Source organism: Tympanuchus pallidicinctus, unplaced genomic scaffold (genome assembly GCF_026119805.1).
Source record: "Tympanuchus pallidicinctus isolate F22 unplaced genomic scaffold, pur_lepc_1.0 scaffold1, whole genome shotgun sequence".
Classification (NCBI taxonomy): Eukaryota; Metazoa; Chordata; class Aves; order Galliformes; family Phasianidae; genus Tympanuchus; species Tympanuchus pallidicinctus.
Window position 1 is genome coordinate 22,399,195 of NW_026294618.1, and position 20,765 is coordinate 22,419,959.

The following is a 20,765-nucleotide window of genomic DNA, read 5'->3' on the forward strand; positions in this document are numbered from 1 at the left end:
CTGGGTGGAATGCAAAGCGAGAAAGAATGTTAACGTGCTCCGAGTATTCTAGAGCAAAAGCGTTTAGATCTGAAACAGCGCTGAGAGGTGCTTCTGCCGCCCGTTTCCTGGAACTTTCAGACCCACCGTACGTCACCATGACCTGGAAGACATTACGGTATTGGTCCTTATATATCGCTTGTGGCGGCTTGTAGCTCTGGATGTGAGGGCGATCTGGCTGCGACATCTGTCACCCCATTGATCGCCAGGGTTGATTCGGCTGATCTGGCTGGCTAGGCGGGTGTCCCCTTCCTCCCTCACCGCTCCATGTGCGTCCCTCCCGAAGCTGCGCGCTCGGTCGAAGAGGACGACCTTCCCCGATAGAGACGGTACCGTTCATCGGTCAAGGGTATACGGTAGCTGCGCTCCCCTGCTAGAACCTCCAAACAAGCTCAAGGTCCATTTGTAGGAGAACGTAGGGTAGTCAAGCTTCCAAGACTGCAGACACATCCAAGTGAGGCACTGCATGGGGCAGTCTGCCATTGTTTTGTGCCCAGCCCCACGGGTTCCAAGGCGTTCCTCGTTCATCTTTGTCTCTCTGCTTTTCACTATTCGGCCCCAACACGAGAAACAACTTGCACTGCTCGTTCACTCTCCCACTGCTGCCCCCCAAATCTCTGAGCTCCTTCCTTCTCTTATGCGCACACTACCCAGAACTGCCGCACTTCTGCATGCATGCCTCACTTTGATCTCACATCTGGTTCTTCCCCTGTACAATCAATTCCAAGCCACTGAAATTGCAGGAAAACAGTTGGGGTTAAAAGTTACCAATTGGCTTCTACTGCCTGGAAAGGAGTGGGAGAAACAGGAGGAGCTGACACAAGATGGAGAGAACAAGTCATGCCCTCCTTCCAGGGTGCGATGTATTTCTCTAATGACATCAGAGAATATCCTGAGTTGGAAGGCACCCACAAGGACATCAGGTCCACCTTCTGGCTCCACACAGAAACACTCCTAATCCAAACCCAACGTCTATGCGCACTGTCCAAATGCTCCCCGAACTCGAGCAGCTCAGGGCTGTGCCCACTGCCCTGGCAGCCTGTTCCATGCCCACCGCCTTCCAGTGAAGAACCAGCTCCTGATATCCAGCCTGACCCTCCCTTCTACTCCCACACTTTAGTTAATTTCAGATTTGACATCCAAAGACTAATAGATTAGATTAAAAGCTTACAGAACACAGCACAAATCACGTGCTTAGACTCGCATCATATGGCCAAGGAACCCGCAGAAAGAGCGCAGGTACAGAGGCAGCAGCCACCAGAGAGGGCACCGAATGGAAGGCTTATTAAGTAACCATAAAGCAGCCAAACCAAAGCGTTGCTGTTAAAATTCAGCACAACGTAAGGACTCTCATCAGTCAGTATTTCTTCAAGAGTAACTTTATTCTGGGCAGGAGACTTGACAGAGAAGGAACGGAACAAACATATATAACCTTTTTGAACAAAAACACTGAATAAACAAGAACCGTTATTTCTTTATAATCATACTTAACAATTCCACGCCCTTCCTCTAAATTCAAAACCGTTCTCCTTTATGAAATATCCCATTGGCACCAACAGCCTTACCAGATACTGATAAGCCACAGGAACCGTGGCTTTGTGGCTGATATTGTGGCACTGACACAAGACTTAGGAAGATCTGGACAGCAGAGGTGAATGAGGCCGTCGGCACGCTCCTTTATTCCCAGCAGTCATTACAACACGTAATGCTGAGAACAAGCAAACTGCAGAATTCCAACAACATTTTGCATAATGATGCTGCTAAACATTACAACACAAAGTAGGAGGCTACGTATGATAAATTCTCTGCTATGCTGCTTGTCCAGCTCTCAGTATAACCAACAGGCTGACAGCTTTTCCCTCTGCACTGTACTCAGCCAGCACTGCACATTGCTCAATCAGGTTAATCCTTAAAAGAACATCCCCAACATCCTTTGCTTGAGTAAAGGCTACAAGAGTGATATCAATATACCAACATTTTGCAGTTTTCCCACCTCACTAAGCTGAAAGTAGCAGAAGTCATTCTGAATATCAAGATTATTAGCTTTTTTTCCCCCACAAAATATAGGCTTTTATTCAGGAAAGGAGGAGTTGTGGCAAAAGAAAAAAAAAAAAAAAAAAAAGAATTAAATCTAATACTTTTGCTGGACTGACCAAGACTGAACACCGTATCCAAGAAAACAGGGCTGATGGGGGTTCAGATATACACAGGCCGAGTCCATATTCATCCTGTATCACTGTGACCGAATGGTTCCCATCATTAATAGGGAGAGGCCTGAGCATCTCCAGGGGAGTCCTCAGGTAAGCTGCATTTCTTGAGAGGAGATTCTCACTCCTCCCTGCTTTGGAAGAAGCTCAGGCACGTGTGGGTCGGTAGGATGAGCCCAAGCCTCAGCAGCGTGCTCTCATGATTCATCTCATGCTTCCATTTGTAGGAATCGAATGTATGGAACAGACTACATAAACTGCTTACACAGGCCTAGGGATACTTAGGACAGGTTCAGGCTATTTCCCCTAAAACTGATTATTCAGCGAAAAAAATAAATTAAATGATATCTAGACATAAATAATGATATTTATTTCCACCAAAAGAAACAACTATCTTTCCAGTTTCTGACACAAATATACATATTTCCCTCTCCACTTACCCAAACACAACACCAGCATGTGGTATAGAATTGGAATGGTCATTGCTACGCATTAACACTGCTGCTACAGAAGCTGTTATGTTCAGTTTGCCTTTAGCACATGTTAAGGACAAGTGCCTGGCGTAGCCGGACGTATCTGTGGCATGTGCAAGCCTTACACACGTGCTTTTTTAATGCATAGACACTTCTGGTCCTTTTTGCCCTGTGAACTCGCTATAGATTCAGTCAGCAAAAGCCAACAGTGACCAGAGTCCCTCCTGATTCCCCACAGCACTGAGCCAGCAGTTTACTCTGGGGAGCAGTTTCCTGAGTCCTGTGTGTTCTCATGGAAAGAGCTGAGAAGGCCAGGGCATGCTACCAGCCTCCAGCCCACAGCAGGTGCCCCCCATGGGGCAGGCCCACTGGCACATTTCTCTCCTTCCAAGCAGCCGGATGCCACCACACCTCTGATCCCTTCAGACCGGCTCTCACAAATTTCAGCCCGATCCATTGATAAAATGAGTTCAGATGAGGTTTCCCAAAAGCTGACCATTTCCGTACAGTTCTGTGGGAAGATGTGTACATTTCAGCTTTGAAGGTGCTCGTCCAAAATGCAGCTATGAAGGATGTCCTCCCACAGCACTGTAATTGTCTCAGCTACAGGACTTATCTTCTGTGGAAGGAGGTGAAGGAACAGCCAAATACTATGATCAAAATGAACCATTTGCTGATAGCTGAATGCCAGCGCTCCTTCCCAGTGCAGAAACAGCCTGCCTTTGTCTAGAACCCTCTTGTTCCTTTTCTCCTTCAAACTGAATGGTTTTTAGCAGTCTGACATAAAGCCTCATTTTTACCCAGTAGAGTCGGGAGCCTAATTTACAGCAACTGACACACTCTTCACATCACAAGTGAAGACATCGAAATGAAGAAGAACTGAAGTTTGAACATATTCATTTGCTCCAAATTTTCATTTTTTTTCCCCTCAAAAGTCATTTGAAACAGTTACAAAGATTAAGTTAAATGCATAGATACTGTTTCCTTAAACTCTGCTGCCGGCATCTCACTAATACTTCTTCACTATGAAACCAGCTTTGTAATTCTCAATACTGCCTTAAATACGTATTGGATCTTCTTTTCCCAACAACAGCAAAACCAGATCTTGGTGTTTCTCCTCATTAGTCATTAGGAAACATTTAAGCAAATTTAAGAGAGGTAGGTCCACATTCTATTTGATAGTGAACAACACCAAGAGGTAATTTTGAAGCATGACAAACACAGTGTCAGAAAATAAATCTACTGATTATCCTTTACGAAACAAGATTACCCAGATTTGGTAAAAGCAAAAGAATGGGAGTGGGAAGCTGGACAGCGGTCCAACAAAAGCCTTGTAAAATTAAAGTAATAAATACAAAAAAGAAAAGCTTCCCACTGACTTGGGACTTCCAGCAGTCTCTCAGTGGCTGTAAAGGAGAGGTTGGACTGCTGCTCGCTCATTCCTTTGATGTACAGAGCAAACGAGTACACAGCAGCAGCAGTGTGGCATCAAGACATGGCATCACTGGAATTAAACAATCTCACTTAGCACATAAGCTTTAGAAAACATCTAATGAATGCCCCTTCCTCGCTCTTCTCTTCCAACACAATATTGCACCACTTTATTTTTTCTTAAACTCATTTTTATAAAAATGTTGAATCCACGAAAGAATTTAGAATTTAAAAAAGTTTGTTATAAAAATTTATCATATAAAAATGCCAAGATCCCTAAGCCATATATACAAAAGGTATCAGATTTATGAAAATAATTGGACCCAATTATATAACAAAATTTCATACAAAAAAAAAAAAAAAAGTACAAGATTGCATTGAAATTAACACAAATAAAAGTTAAAAAACAAAACCAAAGCAACCTTCAGAAAGGTCTCAACCGTAGAAGATCTGTTTCTTTTAAATTTACAAGTCTATAAAACATTAGAAAACTGTCACACGTCAGTCACCATGCGGGCAAGGGGCGCTGCTGGGAGAGCATTTCTACGTGTCACCGGTGAGCTCCGTACTTTGCAGACCAGTCAACGCGGCCGTGGACTGGCTGCGCTGGGGGCGGGAGCGGCACGACCCCGGGGGGGCTCTTGGAAGGTGAGTTGAATGGTGGCCGTCCAAGATGGGGTCTTGCTGACTTCAGAGCAGCGTAATCTAAGGGGGAAAGAAAACTCCAAGAGGTTACGGTTGACTGAGGATTTGCTGATGTGAAACAACGTGTGTGATCCAAACCTTAGAACCCTGTTATACAAGGAGCACTACACTTCAGATTGGCAAGTGTGAATCCTGTGCCAGCTCTCACATCAGACTCTAGGTTCCGTTGCAGTGTGCTTATTGGGTAACAGCTGTGGTTAAAACATGTAATTCATGAACTAAATAAAAATAACCCTCCTCTACATGAAGCTCTGCAAGGCTACGAGCAGTAGTTCCAGTCGCTCAAATAATTACAGAGTCAAGCACCAATCTGTAACATAATGCTGCATATACACAGAATAACCAAAGCAAGGGACCAAGATGGTGGTGGTACCACACTTACTTGAAGATCGATCTGCAATTGGCGCCAACTGAACCCTCTGCCCAGCAGAGCCTACTTCCTTCTTCAGAAATGAAGGGATATAGCCACCAGTCAGACCACTTGATGCTATGGGACCTGAAAGAAAAAGCAAGGAACGTCTGTGGCCAATGCAATCCATCTCCTGCACAGGTTACAGAGGTGCAAAGTGACGGGCCGTATTTGAGATGAAAGCTGATCAGGGACTGATGGAAACAAAAACTTTGCCAAAGATACCAAAAGTGCACAGATCCTTTATATGCCTGCATTTATCCCAGTAGACTGTGGGAAATGATGGTAATAAGAATTGACTAATGACTTTCTATGAAGCTACCAGAAAAAAAAAAAAGTCAAAAAGCGGTAGAAGAGCCAAGAAGGAGCCTGGCTATCTATATAAAGGTTCTCATGTAGTTTAGCCATTTACATTCAGCCATTTAGCTCATTACCAGGCTTAACAAAAGGCACAGGCACAGTAGCATGTATCTTTGGAGATGGCAATGTACTAGAAATAGGTGACCACAAAACACAGCTATGTGGAACTGTGGGACCACCTTACCTGAATTTATCCTGTTAATACTTCCTCCCAAAACTGAAGCTTTTCCAGGCAAACCAGAACTGGGCCAGGGATTAGATGGAACAGACTCCTTGCTTGAAGTGGAGACCGTGCTATTTCTTGTGTTTACTCCTATTGCAAAAAAAGTAACAATTACCATGCTGAAAATCTCGTTTTACACAGATTTGCACACATTCCATCTGATGCACAACCGTGCAATAACTATTAAGTTCAGCGAACTCAACCAAAACCTTTTCACCCTACCATGCCTCTGGCTTACTTCCCATCCTCTCACACTCTATGAGAGGCCACAAGCCCTGTGTTTAATACACAGACTTTACTATGTAAGCAGGGTATCCAACATGCAAGGATATGCTCAAGTCTACAGTAAAGCTAAAGCAGGCTTGGGATGAATGGATTTTACTACCTCCTTCGATAACAAAACTTTTAGCTACCAAACTCTGTTTAAATGAGACAATCTGAAAGTGTCTGAAATGGTGAAGTCACACATCATCTTTTTTTTTTTTTCCTCAGGAAAAAAGGCCAAGTCTTACATCGTGGGATCTTCTCAACTTCAGCAACTTTGGAGTATTCATCCTATAAGTTAAGGAGCTGCTGATACTGCCTTTGTAAACAGAAATTACGAAACGGGACATTTTTATACTCAGTTCATTTTAATTATAGACAGCTACACTCCCCAGTCCTGTACTTCACTCTACTTCAGTCTCACTACAACTGGAGGTTGCTCTACTGCATGCAGCTCCTCTACAGACACAGGATTTGGATTCTATAAAATCCCAAGCTGTGGCAAAGCCTATTCCATTATCAGCTAGCTTCTGTTGTTCATGGTATTACATACCCAGGCAAGTTCAGGGCACTATTTTTTCCAGTCTACAAGATCAGCCTTATTTTTCTAAGGGGTACAGGGAGTAGCCTGGCACATTACTATACATTTTCTAATACACTTTGAAATATAAAGGAGCATTTGGCAGGAGGAAAAAATGCCAGCATCCTCTTCACATAAACAGAACTCATCTCAGTTGCTAGACTGCTAGAATGCAGTTAGCATTATAGCCACCTGCATAAGCAAGAAAGCTCCTCCTCTCCTTCCTTTAAGCAGCAGCCCCAACTCCACAAGCTCAAAGGATAAGGAATAATGCATTTGTGACTATTTCATACTGTTGCTGGAATCACAGGAGGAAAAAGAAATGAGTATTTTTTTACTAACCGGGTAGGTACCTAGAATGTCTCAGGTAGTGCTGCTTTGCTGCAGAAACTTGCAGCGTCGGGGTGTCCTGCCGTGGGAAGATGGCATGGGATGGTGCACTGCTGCCAGAGCCAACTGCATCCAAAGGCTTCAGGTCCAAAATGCTTTCAAATCTATAACCCAAAAATTGCTACACTTAGTCCAAAACTTATAGCATATGTTTATCCACAGTTGGCTTTCTCTCTTCCATCTCATCTCCAGGAATCATTTCATCACTGTGCTCACTACAGCATAAACACACAGACAACAGGGAATGTTTTCAGCCTGAAGCCATATGAGCACTCCTGAAAGTCTGACCCGCACTTGTAGCTCCCTTATAAATGGCTTCATCAGTTTTTGTATCTCAATTAGTTTTTCTCTTCTGCTTCTAATCCACAGAAAATACAGCTTAGAGTAATGCAAAACATGTGTGAAATACGTTGAAATGGTTCACATGGCAAACAGAAAGCATGTATCAGAAGATTAACCTGGAAATATTTACATCAGGCATTATTTTCAGCAGGGAAAAATGAGCAAGGAATTGCTTAGAGACGTGCACTGTCCATGAAAGAAGATGTAGTAATTGAAAGGTCAGCATTCAACCAGAAGCCATAACAAACTAACAGATAGGAAAACTGCATGTCCTTGACTGGCATGGATATATGTTTCTAGATCCATAGAAAGCATAAAGAGCAACATTATGGGCAAAAAAAAGGAAAAAAAAAAAGAAAGAAAAAAAAATGAAAAATGTTGTGAAATGTAAGGAAACAAGTTCAAATATAACAAAACCCAACTTACCTACAAGTAGTTTCATCATTCTGCCTCTTTTTGTTTTTCAAGTCAACCCTTGTGATAGAAGAGCTGAAATCAAGGTCTTCCAAGTCATCCCACTCTTCAGAATTCTTCACTGGCCCAGCAAGATGTCCCCACCTTCGCCTAGCTTTTGGCTTAAGTTCACCATTTATGTTCTCAGTCCCAGTAGATGCTTTCTATTACAGTGATTGGAAAACAAGACAAAACAAAACCTCACACACTTACAACACAAACCAGGTGATAAGACCAAAGCATCTTTTTTCCTCCCTTAAAGGACAGGATTGGTTGCAGAGCTGTAGCAGAAATCTAGCCTTCATTAAGCTTGCTAAGAACACAATCTGTAGCCTGTAGACATCACTACTTCTCCATTTTATCCTACATCATAATATCTTACACTGACAGAAGAATAAATTTCTTAGGTCTCATTTCCAATCCTACTTATCTTTTGCTATACAGCTTCAGAAAAAGTAGCTCACTCTTGATTTTTATTTCTTGATCCATCTTGGGAGTACCAAACCACAATTACATTCATGTTTTCACAAGCCCATACCTAGACATTTATAAAATATATTTTACTTGTGGCACTGTGCAGATAAAAAACTGTGTCACCTCAGCCACTTAACTGCATTTGTACAACTGAACTTTGTGCAAATCAGTCAATGGCCAGTACAGACAGCTTTAAGTAAAGACCAACACCTAACTGGTCTTCTTAATCAAAAGAAATGGCAGGTTCTTATCCTGAAAGAAAAACCTTGTCTTCTATGGCAAGTACAGAAGCTCAAATGGACTAGCTGTCCTGGTCATGTAATCTGGAAGACTTAAATGGACTAAAGTAACAGCTCACCATCTGAATTCAATTCCATTCAGTTGGATACTTTTTTTTTTCTATGGAATGAAACCCAGTGATATTCTGACTCCTGTAGATCATTTCAGTCACGTAAAATCATCCTTCAAACACCCTACTCCACAAAGGGGAACATAACACGTCTTGAATTGAGACATCAACTTGCTTGTTTTACAGTAATCAAAATTAGATTTTGATTTCAACATACTAACCTCCAGTTTATGACAGGAAGTTATTGCTGCTGTTTTTTTCTCCCATTTCCTATGCTTTTAACACAGTATAAGAATCTTATGCAGGAGAACAAGAAAAAAACCAAACATCATTAAGGAAAATCTGTACGCTAGATGAACCTTTACCTGCTGAGGAACCTTATTGTGAATTGCAGGCAGAAGAACCTGGTTCGACTTGTCCTCCTGTAAATATTTACTGTGATCAGCCCCAGAGTTGTCTGTCTTACACGGATAGACCAAATGTTGAGAAGTCTGGCTTTGCTGAAATGGCCGTGAAGAAATGCGGGCATGGGATTTTGAAGGAGGTTGTGCTGGAGGGACAGGCTTAATATGCAGAGATGATTTATCATGGAGTTCCTTTGGTCTCGTCAGCTCCTGAAGGCCTAAAGCATGTCCAACCTGGAAGTATGGATATCGAAGTGCCTAAAACATAATGGAAACGTTAGGAGCCAATTTAGGAATCCACAGTTTCTAACTTGCTCTATTGGACAGCACAAATTTTAGTGCTCTTTTTCGGGAATAGAAAACAGCAGGTGCTCTTGCCTGAACACCAGGAAATACTTTACTGTGAGAGTGATTGAGCACTGGTACAGAGAAGTTATGGAGGAGTCTCCATTCTTGGAGACAACCCAAAGCTGTATGGACATGGTCTGTGCAACATGCTCTGGGTGGCCCTGCTGAGCAGGAAGGTTGAAGCAGGCAGACCAAGAGGTTCCTGCCAACCTCAGCCACTCTGTAATTCTGTGACGCCCATCAACAGCAATGAAAGTACAGCATCACAGCCTTCAGCCACACATCCAGCCTTCACTCTATAACTCACTATGGCTGGGTTATACTTCATTTAGGTGTGCAGCACTCACACATTTGATCATTGAGGACTCGCCTCATGCAGCTGATGCTGCATGCAACAGATTAATAACTTCCTGTTAATTACTCCTTTTTGTCTTGGAAACTGTTCTTGGCTTCTGCTCTTTTCCTTTCCAAGAACAGCATTCTTGAGCAACTGCTGGGTACCTGCCTATACACAGTGACTTGCAGTGAAAAGAAGAGTCATATGCAGAAATGAGAAAGAAAACAAAATCAAACCTGGCTGGCTGTTGGCCGCTTTTTGGGATCCCACTGCAGCATGTCTCTCATCAGTTGCACTGCCTCACTGCTAGCATTAGGTATGAGGGTTTTTAAGTTGTTAGGCACACACTGAGGCCAGCGAAAATTCATGGAGGATGAAAGCTGGTAGCCTTCAGGCCAGTCATTCTGGGAGAATGAAATTTCCAAACACAAAGAAAATTCAAGTGTAAAACATCACAGTGCCTAAAAGCACTAGCACATATTCTCCAGTCAGTTACAAGCTGCAACCAGCCATTCTGTGGCCACCTAAAACATTCTGAAGGTTTCACCAAACATTTTCACCTCAAAGCTCTAGTGGGAAGTAAGGGCTTTATGTTTGATCATGTCAAAGGCACAAATGTGAACAGGACATAGGAGTTTGCCACAATTTTTTTATCCTCTTAAAGCATTGCTTGAAATGCAAGAAACAATGAAATTTCAATGTCAAGATGAATCACAGTCTAATGACTTTGTTTGCTATTCAGGAGTCTACTTCTCCTCCTCTACACATCAGTTTTTACAGTAAAACTACATCATGCTTATGCAGTAAGTGTAAAGTCAAGTAAAATTATTATGTATTGTAGATCATTACTGCAGAGTGGAATGTGACTGTACCTACCTTCTTTGGTGTCCCCAAAACTTGGCAAATTTTGAATATTGTATCAATTTCACTGGCGCCTGGGAAGAGAGGCCTCAGTGTATAAACTTCTGCCATTATACAACCAACAGCCCAAATGTCTATAGGAGAGCTATAGCTGGTGGATCTCAGAAGGACTTCAGGAGCCCTGTACCTGAGAGAGAGGAAAAGAAAAAAATCACAACCATCAACACAATTCAAGAGCAGTCATATACAGAACTATTCAGCTTTTTGTTCTTTCCAGTTAACAGCAAACATGACTTACAAGGTTCCTACCTTCCTTTATTTCCTAGAAAAAAAGAATTAAAAAAAAACTACGTAAGCCCTTTAAGTTCTCTTATATCTTCCTGACATGCAGCATTCCCACCACATCCCACCTGTGCCATCAGATCCCCCTCAGTTCCTGCTCTGGTGCTATCTGCAAACCGCCTTGCACCACCTGAAGCTTTTTGAATTATGCTCAGCTTAAATAAAAGTTTCATCAAGAGGATGAATCAAGAGCAGTATTATATTCCGCAGAAATGTTACACTGCTTATTTATGAGCTTCATTTTAAGACCTGCAGATTCCCACAACGTCAAGAAGTACTTTTGCTTACCATCTTGTGGATACATAATCGGTGTAAGGAGGCCTGGATCGGATTTCTCGGGCTAAGCCAAAGTCTGCTATTTTCACAAGTTCTGGTCCCATGCAAAGGAGGTTTTCAGGTTTTAAGTCTCTGTGAAAGAATCCTAAAATTCAAATAAAATATTGACGTGCATTGCAATGCCACACCCAGCTGTCACCTTTATTTTCCACCTACACTGTTTCACTTCTTACTGCTGAAGCTTGAATAGCACCACACAGAACTGAATGTCTTCAATGCCCAAGAAAGCCAGCCAGCATAATGATTGTTCAACAGTTTATGAAGAACTAATCAACTACTCTGTAACAACTGTGAACAGTCAGGCAGGTAACTCCCTTTCAGGTGAGTTTTCCTTTAAAAAAATAACAAGTACTATTTTAATGCTAGCTTTATTCTAATTACGATGGAAAGTGTGCAAGGAAGTGATTAAAACTTTTTACCTCAAAGCTTTTTTAAAAAATAGAAATTGAAATAGGAGCTGATTTTTGTATTTTGAAGCCTGGTTTTTTTTCCTATCTAAGAACTTCTTAACAGTCTGCAAGCACTGATAACCTATCAGGCAGTGGATATCAGTATATTTTTTTCTTTTTATAGAGCTCTCTGCATTCAGAGAATAATAAACAGTACGATATCCTTTATTCTCAATCTCAAGTGACCTCTAAATCTATCAGGACTGTGGCCATTAACATCAGACAAGTTACAGAAGGCTGCTAGCTGCCCACTACAGAATGTGGAAATCTACAGAAAAGAAACTAAGCAAACCTCCAAAATGCAACATCAGGCAGCTATAAAATACAGATACCTGCCCTCTATTTTCTGTAACACAAATTGCTAGTTTAGTGCCACTCATAGAATCATAGAATAGCTAAGATTGGAAAAGACCTCAAAGATCATCAAGTCCAACCACCACCTAACATACCACCCTAACTCTAACAACCCTCTGCTAAATCATGTCCCTGAGCACCACATCCAAATGGTTTTTAAACACATCCAGGGATGGTGACTCAACCTCTCCCTGGGGAGCCTATTCCAGTGCTTAACAACCCTTTCTGTAAAGTTTTTCCTGATATCCAACCCAAGTTGTACACAACTTAAGGCCATTTCCCCTCGTCCTGTCACCTGCCATCAGTGAGAAGAGACCAGCCCTGCTCTGCTGTAAGCACCTTTCAGGTATTTGACGAGAGCAGTAAGAGAACACTCTTCTGAAGACTCCCTTATATGAAAGTTAGTAATGTATTTGTACTCACTGAAACAAACAAACAAAAACCTTACACAGAGGTTATCTCATTCTAACTCAAAGTATTTACAGCTAAAACATAGCTTACCATGCTTATGGATAAATGCAAGCCCTTGCAGGATCTGATACATAATATTCCTAACTGTAGCCTCAGGAAACAGTTTGTTTCTACAGGACAAAAAGAAAAAAAAAAAAAAAAAGAGGAAAGAAATGTTAATTATTAAGTTTACATATTAACTTATGCTTCTTATGAACCAAAGAGAACAGCTAACAATAACAGTAAAACTCTTAGGTACACTCTAAGCACTCTCTGGTAGTTTATTGCTCCATGAAAACTTGCATGGCACTTTCACAATCCGTACCAGCAAAAACAAGAGGCTCTTCTCATGATATTTAGCCTAGATCAGCCATAGCAGGCAGTTTAATGATAGACCCTTTCACCAACAGAAGGTTATGATTAAGCAGCTCTGTATCAGCTGCCTCTGCACATCATTGTATGTACAGACGGTTTGGGAGGATGGGGAGGGGAAAAAAATTGGCCATAAGAGTGAAAGAAGATGGTCTGGGCCTTACTGAATTTCCTGAGCTCTAAAGAACGATCATCACATATTTTGGAAGTGACATCTGCTCCTACAGCCAACTTTTCAGCCTTTCTTATTTTTTCAAATTACAACAGAAAGAAAAATTCTCCACAGTCCCTTTACACAGAAATAGTAACTCAAAGATTTAAGAATATAAATCTGATCAATCAGATCTTTACAAATGAGATATCTAACCAGTCTGAGAGCTGGCTAAACTGAAAGAACGTGGTGTACTGCATGCTTTCATAGACATCTGCCTTTTTGGTTTTCATATGGAGGTAGACTATGTTCAGCATTTCTATGAATTTCTGTGATGATGATAGAGATCACTGGTCTGTACCTTAGGCACTAGAATTATTTTCTCAAGCTTTGTTATTTCATGTAATTAAAGATCAGCACCTACATCTACATGCACAATTTAGTGAAAGCTGTTCTATACCTATGCATGCACAGTAAGTATCTCTACTTTTAAAAAGGTATTTTATTAAGTATTTATGAAATATTCACAGAGATACACTATGATGATAACAAGCCCTCTCACTGGCTTATTCTGAAGTCATAGGACAAAAATGGCTTCTTCCAAATGATTCAAAGCAGAAAGCTATTTTACCCCCAGATTGTCCTCTGGAGGATCCTATCATGGTCTAAAAGGTAAAATTAAGACCTTATCGAAGAGGCAGAAGATTCTGAGAAAAGTGACAGACAAAACAGTCAATCTTCTGAATATGGCAGACAAAATTGCAAGAAAAAAAGAAAAAAAAAGAAAAAAAGAAAGAAGATTCCTAGAAGCAATCCACAATTAGACCTTTCACAGTTGCTATTTCAATCACTTCTTATTCATTTATTTGAGAAAGCCAAATTAGAAGCATAGGAAGTAGCTGTCTCTAATACAGAATCATTGCCAGCTAGAGCACTTATCTAGAAATCAGAGGTTTAATGCCTCTTCAGTTTGAGGGACATTAAAAGTCCTCAGTTCCTAATTTTCAAAAGAGTATCCAATTTATCTACCAGGCTAATCTGAGAAGAGACACAGGAAACTGCCTGAGACATGCTCAAAGGGGAAAGCCATAGATAGATACAGCTCCTGCTGTATCACAAAGACTTGAGCTGTAGTGATCTAAGCATAAGCAAAAGATCCAAACTCCTCTGAAAAACAGCAGAGGCGTTAAAAGTAAGCTGAATGAGCACATTACACAAGTAATTAAGAGCAGGTGATGTTTTTACATACCTTTCTTTCATTAACTGATAAAGATTTTCCTTCATGTACTCAAACACAAAATAGAGATGGTCATTTTCCCTGATGACTTCTTTCAGCTTTACTACATTGGCATGGTTTAGTTTCTTCAAAGACTGCAAGCAGAAAACACAAAGAGTATTTTACAAGGGTCTTTCTCAAACAGAAACAAAAAGATGATTTCACTGATGCAGGAGACTTGGCTTCAAAACTTTAACATTTAAATAATTAGACAGCTATGAGACCAAAGACCGAGTTTTCAAACATTGCTACCTGAAGTGTACATACACATCAGCATAATGCACAGCTGGTCACCCATAAGCCAGCTGTTTGGCAGCACAGGAGGTACCAAAACAATGGTATTTTCTCTATATAGAGCTTCCCACTGGCAGAATTTGCATCACTTGCACTGATGACAGTCAGGTTAGACTCAGGACGAAGTAAAACCCTGGAAATCATTGTTGGTTCTTCATCCTCTCTTCTTTCTAGATTTTTTGTTGGACATTCATTCTTGCAGTAGCAACGCTAACAGCTGTACTAGAAGAAAATGCATCATCCTGGAAGAACAACCTAGGTGTGTTTGGAAGAGTTTGCAAAGCCTAGAAATTAAGGGAGACCTTAAAAACATACCCTTAACGCCTTGCTAGCATCAGAATTTCATGCTACAGGACCATCTCCAAACCAACTACCCAGACAAAAGCAGCTGCATATACAAAGGTTTCAGCTGAGTGAAGACCAGGTGTTGTCTAGCTCCACAAAACACACCAACCAATTCCAGGTTTCATGATAAGAAAGCTATCTCCCACACTTACCACCCTCACTGGAAGCAAGTCTGCACAACATTATGCATTTTTTCTTAAAACTGCAGTACTTCCATAACATTACTGTCACCCCAGTCAAATGCAAAGAGGCAGGAAACAGAACTGTAGCAACAACATCCACAGCAATTTTGTGGGAGACTTTTCGCCAAAAGAGGTAGAAATAATTTGTTGTTACCCAAAAATGTGTCAGGGATCTTTTAATATAAGTCAGCCATTGAATGAAGCAAGTACCTTAACTTCACGAAGATTCATGCATTCCTCCCAGGAATAAAACTTTCTCTTCATTCTACAACAGTAGAGGCAAAAACAATTAATACGTGGTCAACATCAGCTACAGTCTTAGACCTAGAAGTCTCATTACAGCTCAGGAATTCAAATCCACCATCTAAATATAAGGTGTCATCTCCTTTGTCAAAAAAAAACCTCTGGATTTTTAGGCAAAGTACATTCTAGTAGAATTTTAAAGCGATAGTATTATATGGGATGCCCTATTTTGCACATGTATCCTTTTGCAGAGATGTAAGAGCCTTCAGCAAGTTGGAATATATAATTTTTCTTTCTAGTATACAATCTGATGGAGAAGAATATAATGGTAAAAAGAACAAGGGCAACAAGTCATGATTGAGTCAGACTAGTTTTGAAACAAATCTATTGAAAATCAAGTGAGATCATGGCATGGGCTGTCCAACTTCATCATATTCTATTTGTTCCTCTCCTCTATATTTTGATCTCTTTGTAAGTTTACACATATCATTTCTCCTTATTTCCTTATTTTTCAGTGCCCACTGCTCCCTTGCTAGTTTCCTCTACCATGCTAACTGCTTTTTCAGTTTTGCCTCTCCTTTCAAGCTCACAAGCAACTCTGCTTCAACAGGAGCAAGCCACAAGACAGATCTTTTCTATCCTAATTCAGAATACAGCTGTGCAAAGTATTAATGTGTAAAGTATGGTCTTACATGTTCAAACATTCTGATTGTGAATCAGCTCTTTCACGTAACAATACTTTCAGAAGTCCAGAATGAAAGCAATATGTGTACATACACACAGAACAGCACAGATTACACTTAGCTACATAACTGCCTTGAATCTGGATTTCAGAGGGAGTGAGGTACCCTTTGAAGATCTGAGTCTTTGTCAGAATTCAATAAGAATCTTTATAATAAGAATACTTCTTATTATTGCAGTGATTTTCCAGTTTGAAATCAGTTCTCAGAAGATTTTAAATATACTGACATGGTCTTCATTTCTTGAAGAATTTTATATTTTTGTTTGTGTAAGCAGTGTTCTTGCAATTATCATCTTGTCCTGCCAGGTACCAGTTCACAATTCTGCTCTTAATAATGGGTTGGTATTCAAATGTAAGAGCACAAACTACTGTTTTGTGATATGTTCTGAAATATTTGAGTTTATACCATGCTGTAAAATGAAAATCAAAAGTGTTTCTGGCAAGGTTTGATGCAGGTAAAACATTCTCAACACAGAGAATTTGCTGAAGCCATCCATTGACTATTCATACAAAACAACATTGTACTGAAAGCTCTTTTGACAAGTACATCCCTGGGTCAAGGCTGGTATTTCAAGAAAGTGACTGCAGCACAATGCCTCTTACCACAACCAGGACAAATAAGTCTTTTACAAACTGAGGTCATAACCGAAGCAGCAGAGAAAAAAATGAGAAAAATCAAGCAGATTTCTCCAAGACTATTAAGAAAAAACATAAGCTGAAACTACTGATAATTAATAGAATAAAAAGTTGATACATTAGATCTCATTTTTTTTTTCTTTACCACTGCAGTATTAACAAGATACTGGGAATTAGACCATGAAATGTATGTCCCATGTATGCAGCAGGGAAGAGAGTGCAGATTCCCAAAGCAGCATTGCAGAACAGTCTAAATAATACACATGCATCTGACAGCACGTAGTAGCTGAGCACTATTACAATATATCTATGTATTTCAGCCTTGTATTTTCTGCTCGAGCTGGGGAGGATATAAAGAACCTGTTTTGAGGGGAAGCATATGGAGCTCAGCTGCAAGTACGGATGTCACGTAGCATCTGGAGAGCTCAAGTCTGTGCACGACCAGGTGATGCAAATCACAGAACAGAAAAACTGGGATCATCCAGCATCAGCTAACAAAGGAAAATACTTACTTTTTAATGGCTATTAGCTCCCCAGATTCAATGCTTCTCCCTAGGAGGACAGAGCCGTAGGTCCCATCACCAAGCTGTCTGATGGTTGTGTACCTATTCATGATGAGGATACTTTAGCTGCAAGCGCATTTGAGTCCTTAGTGTTTCTTCTCCGACTGTAACCAGTTCTTTCTGTGGCAGCATAAATACAGAGCACTCAGGACAGTGTCAACAGTTGCAGGAATCATGTTTTCAAGACTTAGCCTTTGGTCTGAAAGCACAGAACATAATCCACTTGATTTCTGTACCCTTCCAAGATTGCTCACTTGCAGAGCCCATTCTCTCCTCAAAGAAACAGCCCTTGGAAGCTATAATCAAATACCTGCTTCAGTTCCCCTGTCAGCTGAAGCAGACAGCTTTTATCTGGGTGTAACTGTTCCCCAAATCCATTTGCTCACTAAAGCTAAAGGCCCCTTCTGGAAAGCTTGTAGCTAGCCCTGAGGGCACGTACTAGTAATGAAAACAGAAGATGAAGCCTCACAGCTTATGTTATAAAACATTACGCACGCATCAGAAAACGCCAAATGCATTTCAGTGCAGCACTCCTAAGAATGGATCTGTCTCTAGCAGTGGACACATCATCCATAAAGAAAGATAGTCTATATTCCCTTATTTAATCTAACTGCTACAAACGTTTCCTAATCTTTACAATACTTTAGAACAAATGTGATCTATATTGATTATTCATACATTTGGAATAAAACAAAATTCTTCTGCTATCACTGAGTCTGGTCCCTGCTTTCTTTTTTCTCCAGCTCTCAGAAGACAGCAACATTCCTGCCGTGTGACTTCTGCCTTCTGAAGTCTGCATTCCAAAAGCTCACAAAGCCAAATGACTATTGTAAAAGGATTCCACTGTTTGAATTCTGTAACCATTATCAGTGCAGAACCACAACTCTGTATTTGCAGGATGTTGCTAAGATTCTTTGTTTTCAGTTATCTAAGCCTATCAGTCCAACTAATACAGGAACAAACAAACAAATTAGGAAATACAGCCACAACACACCTTTGGCCTATTTTACACATTTTTTATGAGAAAAGCAATCTGCTTCAACCTAGAGCATTTTCAAGAATGGCAATGAAACTTATGAAGGTTTCCAAAGGAAAGGTAAATGTGACACTGAGGGACATAGTTCAGTGAGCACAGTGGTGACGGGTTGATGGTTGAATTACATGATCATAGAGGTCTTTTCCAACCTTAATAATTCCATGATTCTGTGTTCCTGCCTTTGACACCAGGCAGTGTGTAGGGCAGGTGGGAGGAGCTGCCCCCCAGCAGGACCAGCTTCTCTCCACACACTGCCTTGGGGAACCATGACTGAACAGATTTAGTTGGAGACCCAGTCCCACATTTTGTACTGCTCACCAAGGAGTACAGAGTCTGGACAGCACTTTGGAATACCGGTTTCTTTTTGGCTAGTTTCCAGGCTGCACACCTGCTATGGTTTTATGATTTCTGTTATTAGTATTGCATACCATAGCATCATGAATTGCACTGGGAGTTACAGAGTTAATGCTACATTTCCATGCATAGTTGATATTTCTGGGTATCTGGTTCTCAGAAGAGAAGAACTACATCTCCCAGAAGACTTTGCTGTTCTGTTTTAGTTTACTGTTTAGAGGGAAAGATAAAACTGCTCATGAGTCAGGAGACTGTCCCATTATTTTACTGCTTGTCTCTGCATGTGTGCTCCCTAGCTGTATTGCCTTCAACACTAGAGTAAGGCCTTCAGTTTTGGACACTCTCTCTCATTTTATTTATTAGCTTCAATTCCAGTTATATTGCATTATATTGTGTTATCTTGCATTCCACTACTTACCAAATTATTTTTTTCCCTTAGTTTACTAAGCCTCTGGTTTTAGGTCTATCTCCCCACCCCCTCCCCCCTTCCTGGGGCATGGGTCCGTGGGTCCCCCCATCCCAATTAGTCACTGCACTGGCCAAAGTGGCCCAGAAAACTGCTGACAACACCAGCATAGCATAAATGTGTGTTCAGGCCACGTTCACTCAGCATCCACGTGAACAGCTTTGGTTACTCCAGCTGTCAGTAGCCCTGGTTCCCAGCCCTTATCCACACTGGGGATACTTCTTCAAGCCTCTGCCTTTCACAGCCACTGATTTTCATTGAGCCTGTAAGAAGCTCTCTTGGTACTCCAGCTCTGCTGCCAAACATGACCAAAACAACAAACAGACTGAAACACAGTTGATGTGTTAGGGGGAAGCACAGAATCATTAAGGTTGGATAAGACCCATAAGACCACTAGTCTAACCTCCAGCCCATTCCCACCATGCCCACTAACCATATCCCTCAGTGCCACATCTACACAGTTCTTTAATGCCTCCAGGGACAGTGATCCCACCACCTCCCAGGCTGCCCAGTGCAGCATCTCGGCACACCACTCCCAGCCTGCTCCCCTCAAGGTACTCACACCCCACCACCATTCCTCCTCACTCAGAAAACCCAAACGTGGGGCGCACCCAAGGGTCACCCTAGGTTGGTGCCATGTACCCCACAGCCCAGCGTTAAGCAAGCATTAAACTCCCACAGGCATGCGTGACACTTACTGAAGCCAGCTGGAGCTGTGTGTACTTATTTAAAAGTGACTTCTGCTTTAAGACATCTCTCTGCCATCTCACAAGCACACACACACCCAACGACGGGGCTTCGTTCCTGAATGAGGAGAGCACTATGCAGCCCAGTGACAGGGCTTTGTTCCTCAATGAGGAGAGATGCGCCCAGGCAGAGCAGCCTGAACGCTCTAGCAAAAAACCATCACGAGATGGGTCGTGCACATCTCGCCGAGCACAGCACCTCCACACCTCGGCATGCCACGAGCCCGTGCCGCCTGCCCCCAGGCACGCCGCGTACCCGAGCATCTCGCCCCGCCGCCCCACAACACAAGGGCTGGCGCTGCGCCCGGCGGCCCCGGGGCGGCTCTCTCCTCCCAGCCCCGTCGGCCGAGGCCCGTCCCGCAGCGGCCGCCACGTCCCCGCCGGCTACAGCGGCTCCGTCCCCGAGCAAAGCACGCAACTCCTCCGCTCCTAAAAGCACTCGTGGCTGCGAGTACGGATAAGGGCGAGGAGGCCACGCGTAAAGGCGCGCATACAACCCCAGCACCGACCGGTCTCACCCGTAACGGCCGCCTGATTGCAGCGCCCGGCCCGGGCCCGTCCCCAGAACCGCGCGCTACTCACACATGGCAAGGCGACGGCTCCGCGCTCCGCGGGCACCGCCGCGCTCCAGGCCGGGCCGAGGCCCGTAGCCCCGCACGGCGGGCCGGAACTGGCGCCATCCAGCGGAGACGGAGCCTCCCTCGGGATGGCCGCCCGCGCGGCACTACAGCTCCCGGCAGCCCCCGCTCCTCCGCGCGGGCGGGTCGGTCGGAGCGGCG

At 42.4% G+C, this 20,765-nt stretch overlaps 1 protein-coding gene across 3 annotated transcripts; it reads right to left on the bottom strand.

The window, feature by feature from the left end:
- Positions 1-1,402: 1,402 nt before the first annotated feature.
- On the bottom strand, positions 1,403-20,691 carry CILK1 (ciliogenesis associated kinase 1). 3 transcript variants are annotated; one of them, XM_052676788.1, is made up of 14 exons: positions 20,569-20,691; positions 17,334-17,583; positions 15,411-15,465; positions 14,353-14,474; positions 12,632-12,711; positions 11,280-11,412; positions 10,665-10,836; positions 10,025-10,192; positions 9,065-9,361; positions 7,850-8,040; positions 7,034-7,185; positions 5,809-5,937; positions 5,238-5,351; positions 1,403-4,855 (listed from the first exon to the last, which is right to left on the bottom strand). In XM_052676788.1, exons 2-14 carry the CDS (start codon positions 17,432-17,434, stop codon positions 4,701-4,703), a joined length of 1,869 nt encoding a protein of 622 aa, XP_052532748.1. In that variant the 5' UTR covers positions 17,435-17,583; positions 20,569-20,691; the 3' UTR covers positions 1,403-4,700. The 3 variants fall into 3 exon arrangements, with proteins under 3 accessions (XP_052532748.1, XP_052532761.1, XP_052532758.1); XM_052676801.1 differs by having other exon boundaries at positions 17,334-17,504; positions 20,569-20,681; XM_052676798.1 differs by lacking the exon at positions 20,569-20,691 and having other exon boundaries at positions 17,334-18,518.
- Between the last annotated feature and the right edge of the window lie 74 nt (positions 20,692-20,765).

Coding starts and splice junctions, on each gene's coding strand:
- CILK1 (XM_052676788.1), bottom strand. CDS start 17,434: ATGAATAGGTACACAACCATCAGACAGCTTGGTGATGGGACCTACGGC. Junction 9,362..10,024: donor AGCGGCCAACAGCCAGCCAG/GTTTGATTTTGT, acceptor ATTATGTTTTAG/GCACTTCGATATCCATACTT. Junction 5,352..5,808: donor TATTAACAGGATAAATTCAG/GTAAGGTGGTCC, acceptor TTTTTCTTTCAG/GTCCCATAGCATCAAGTGGT.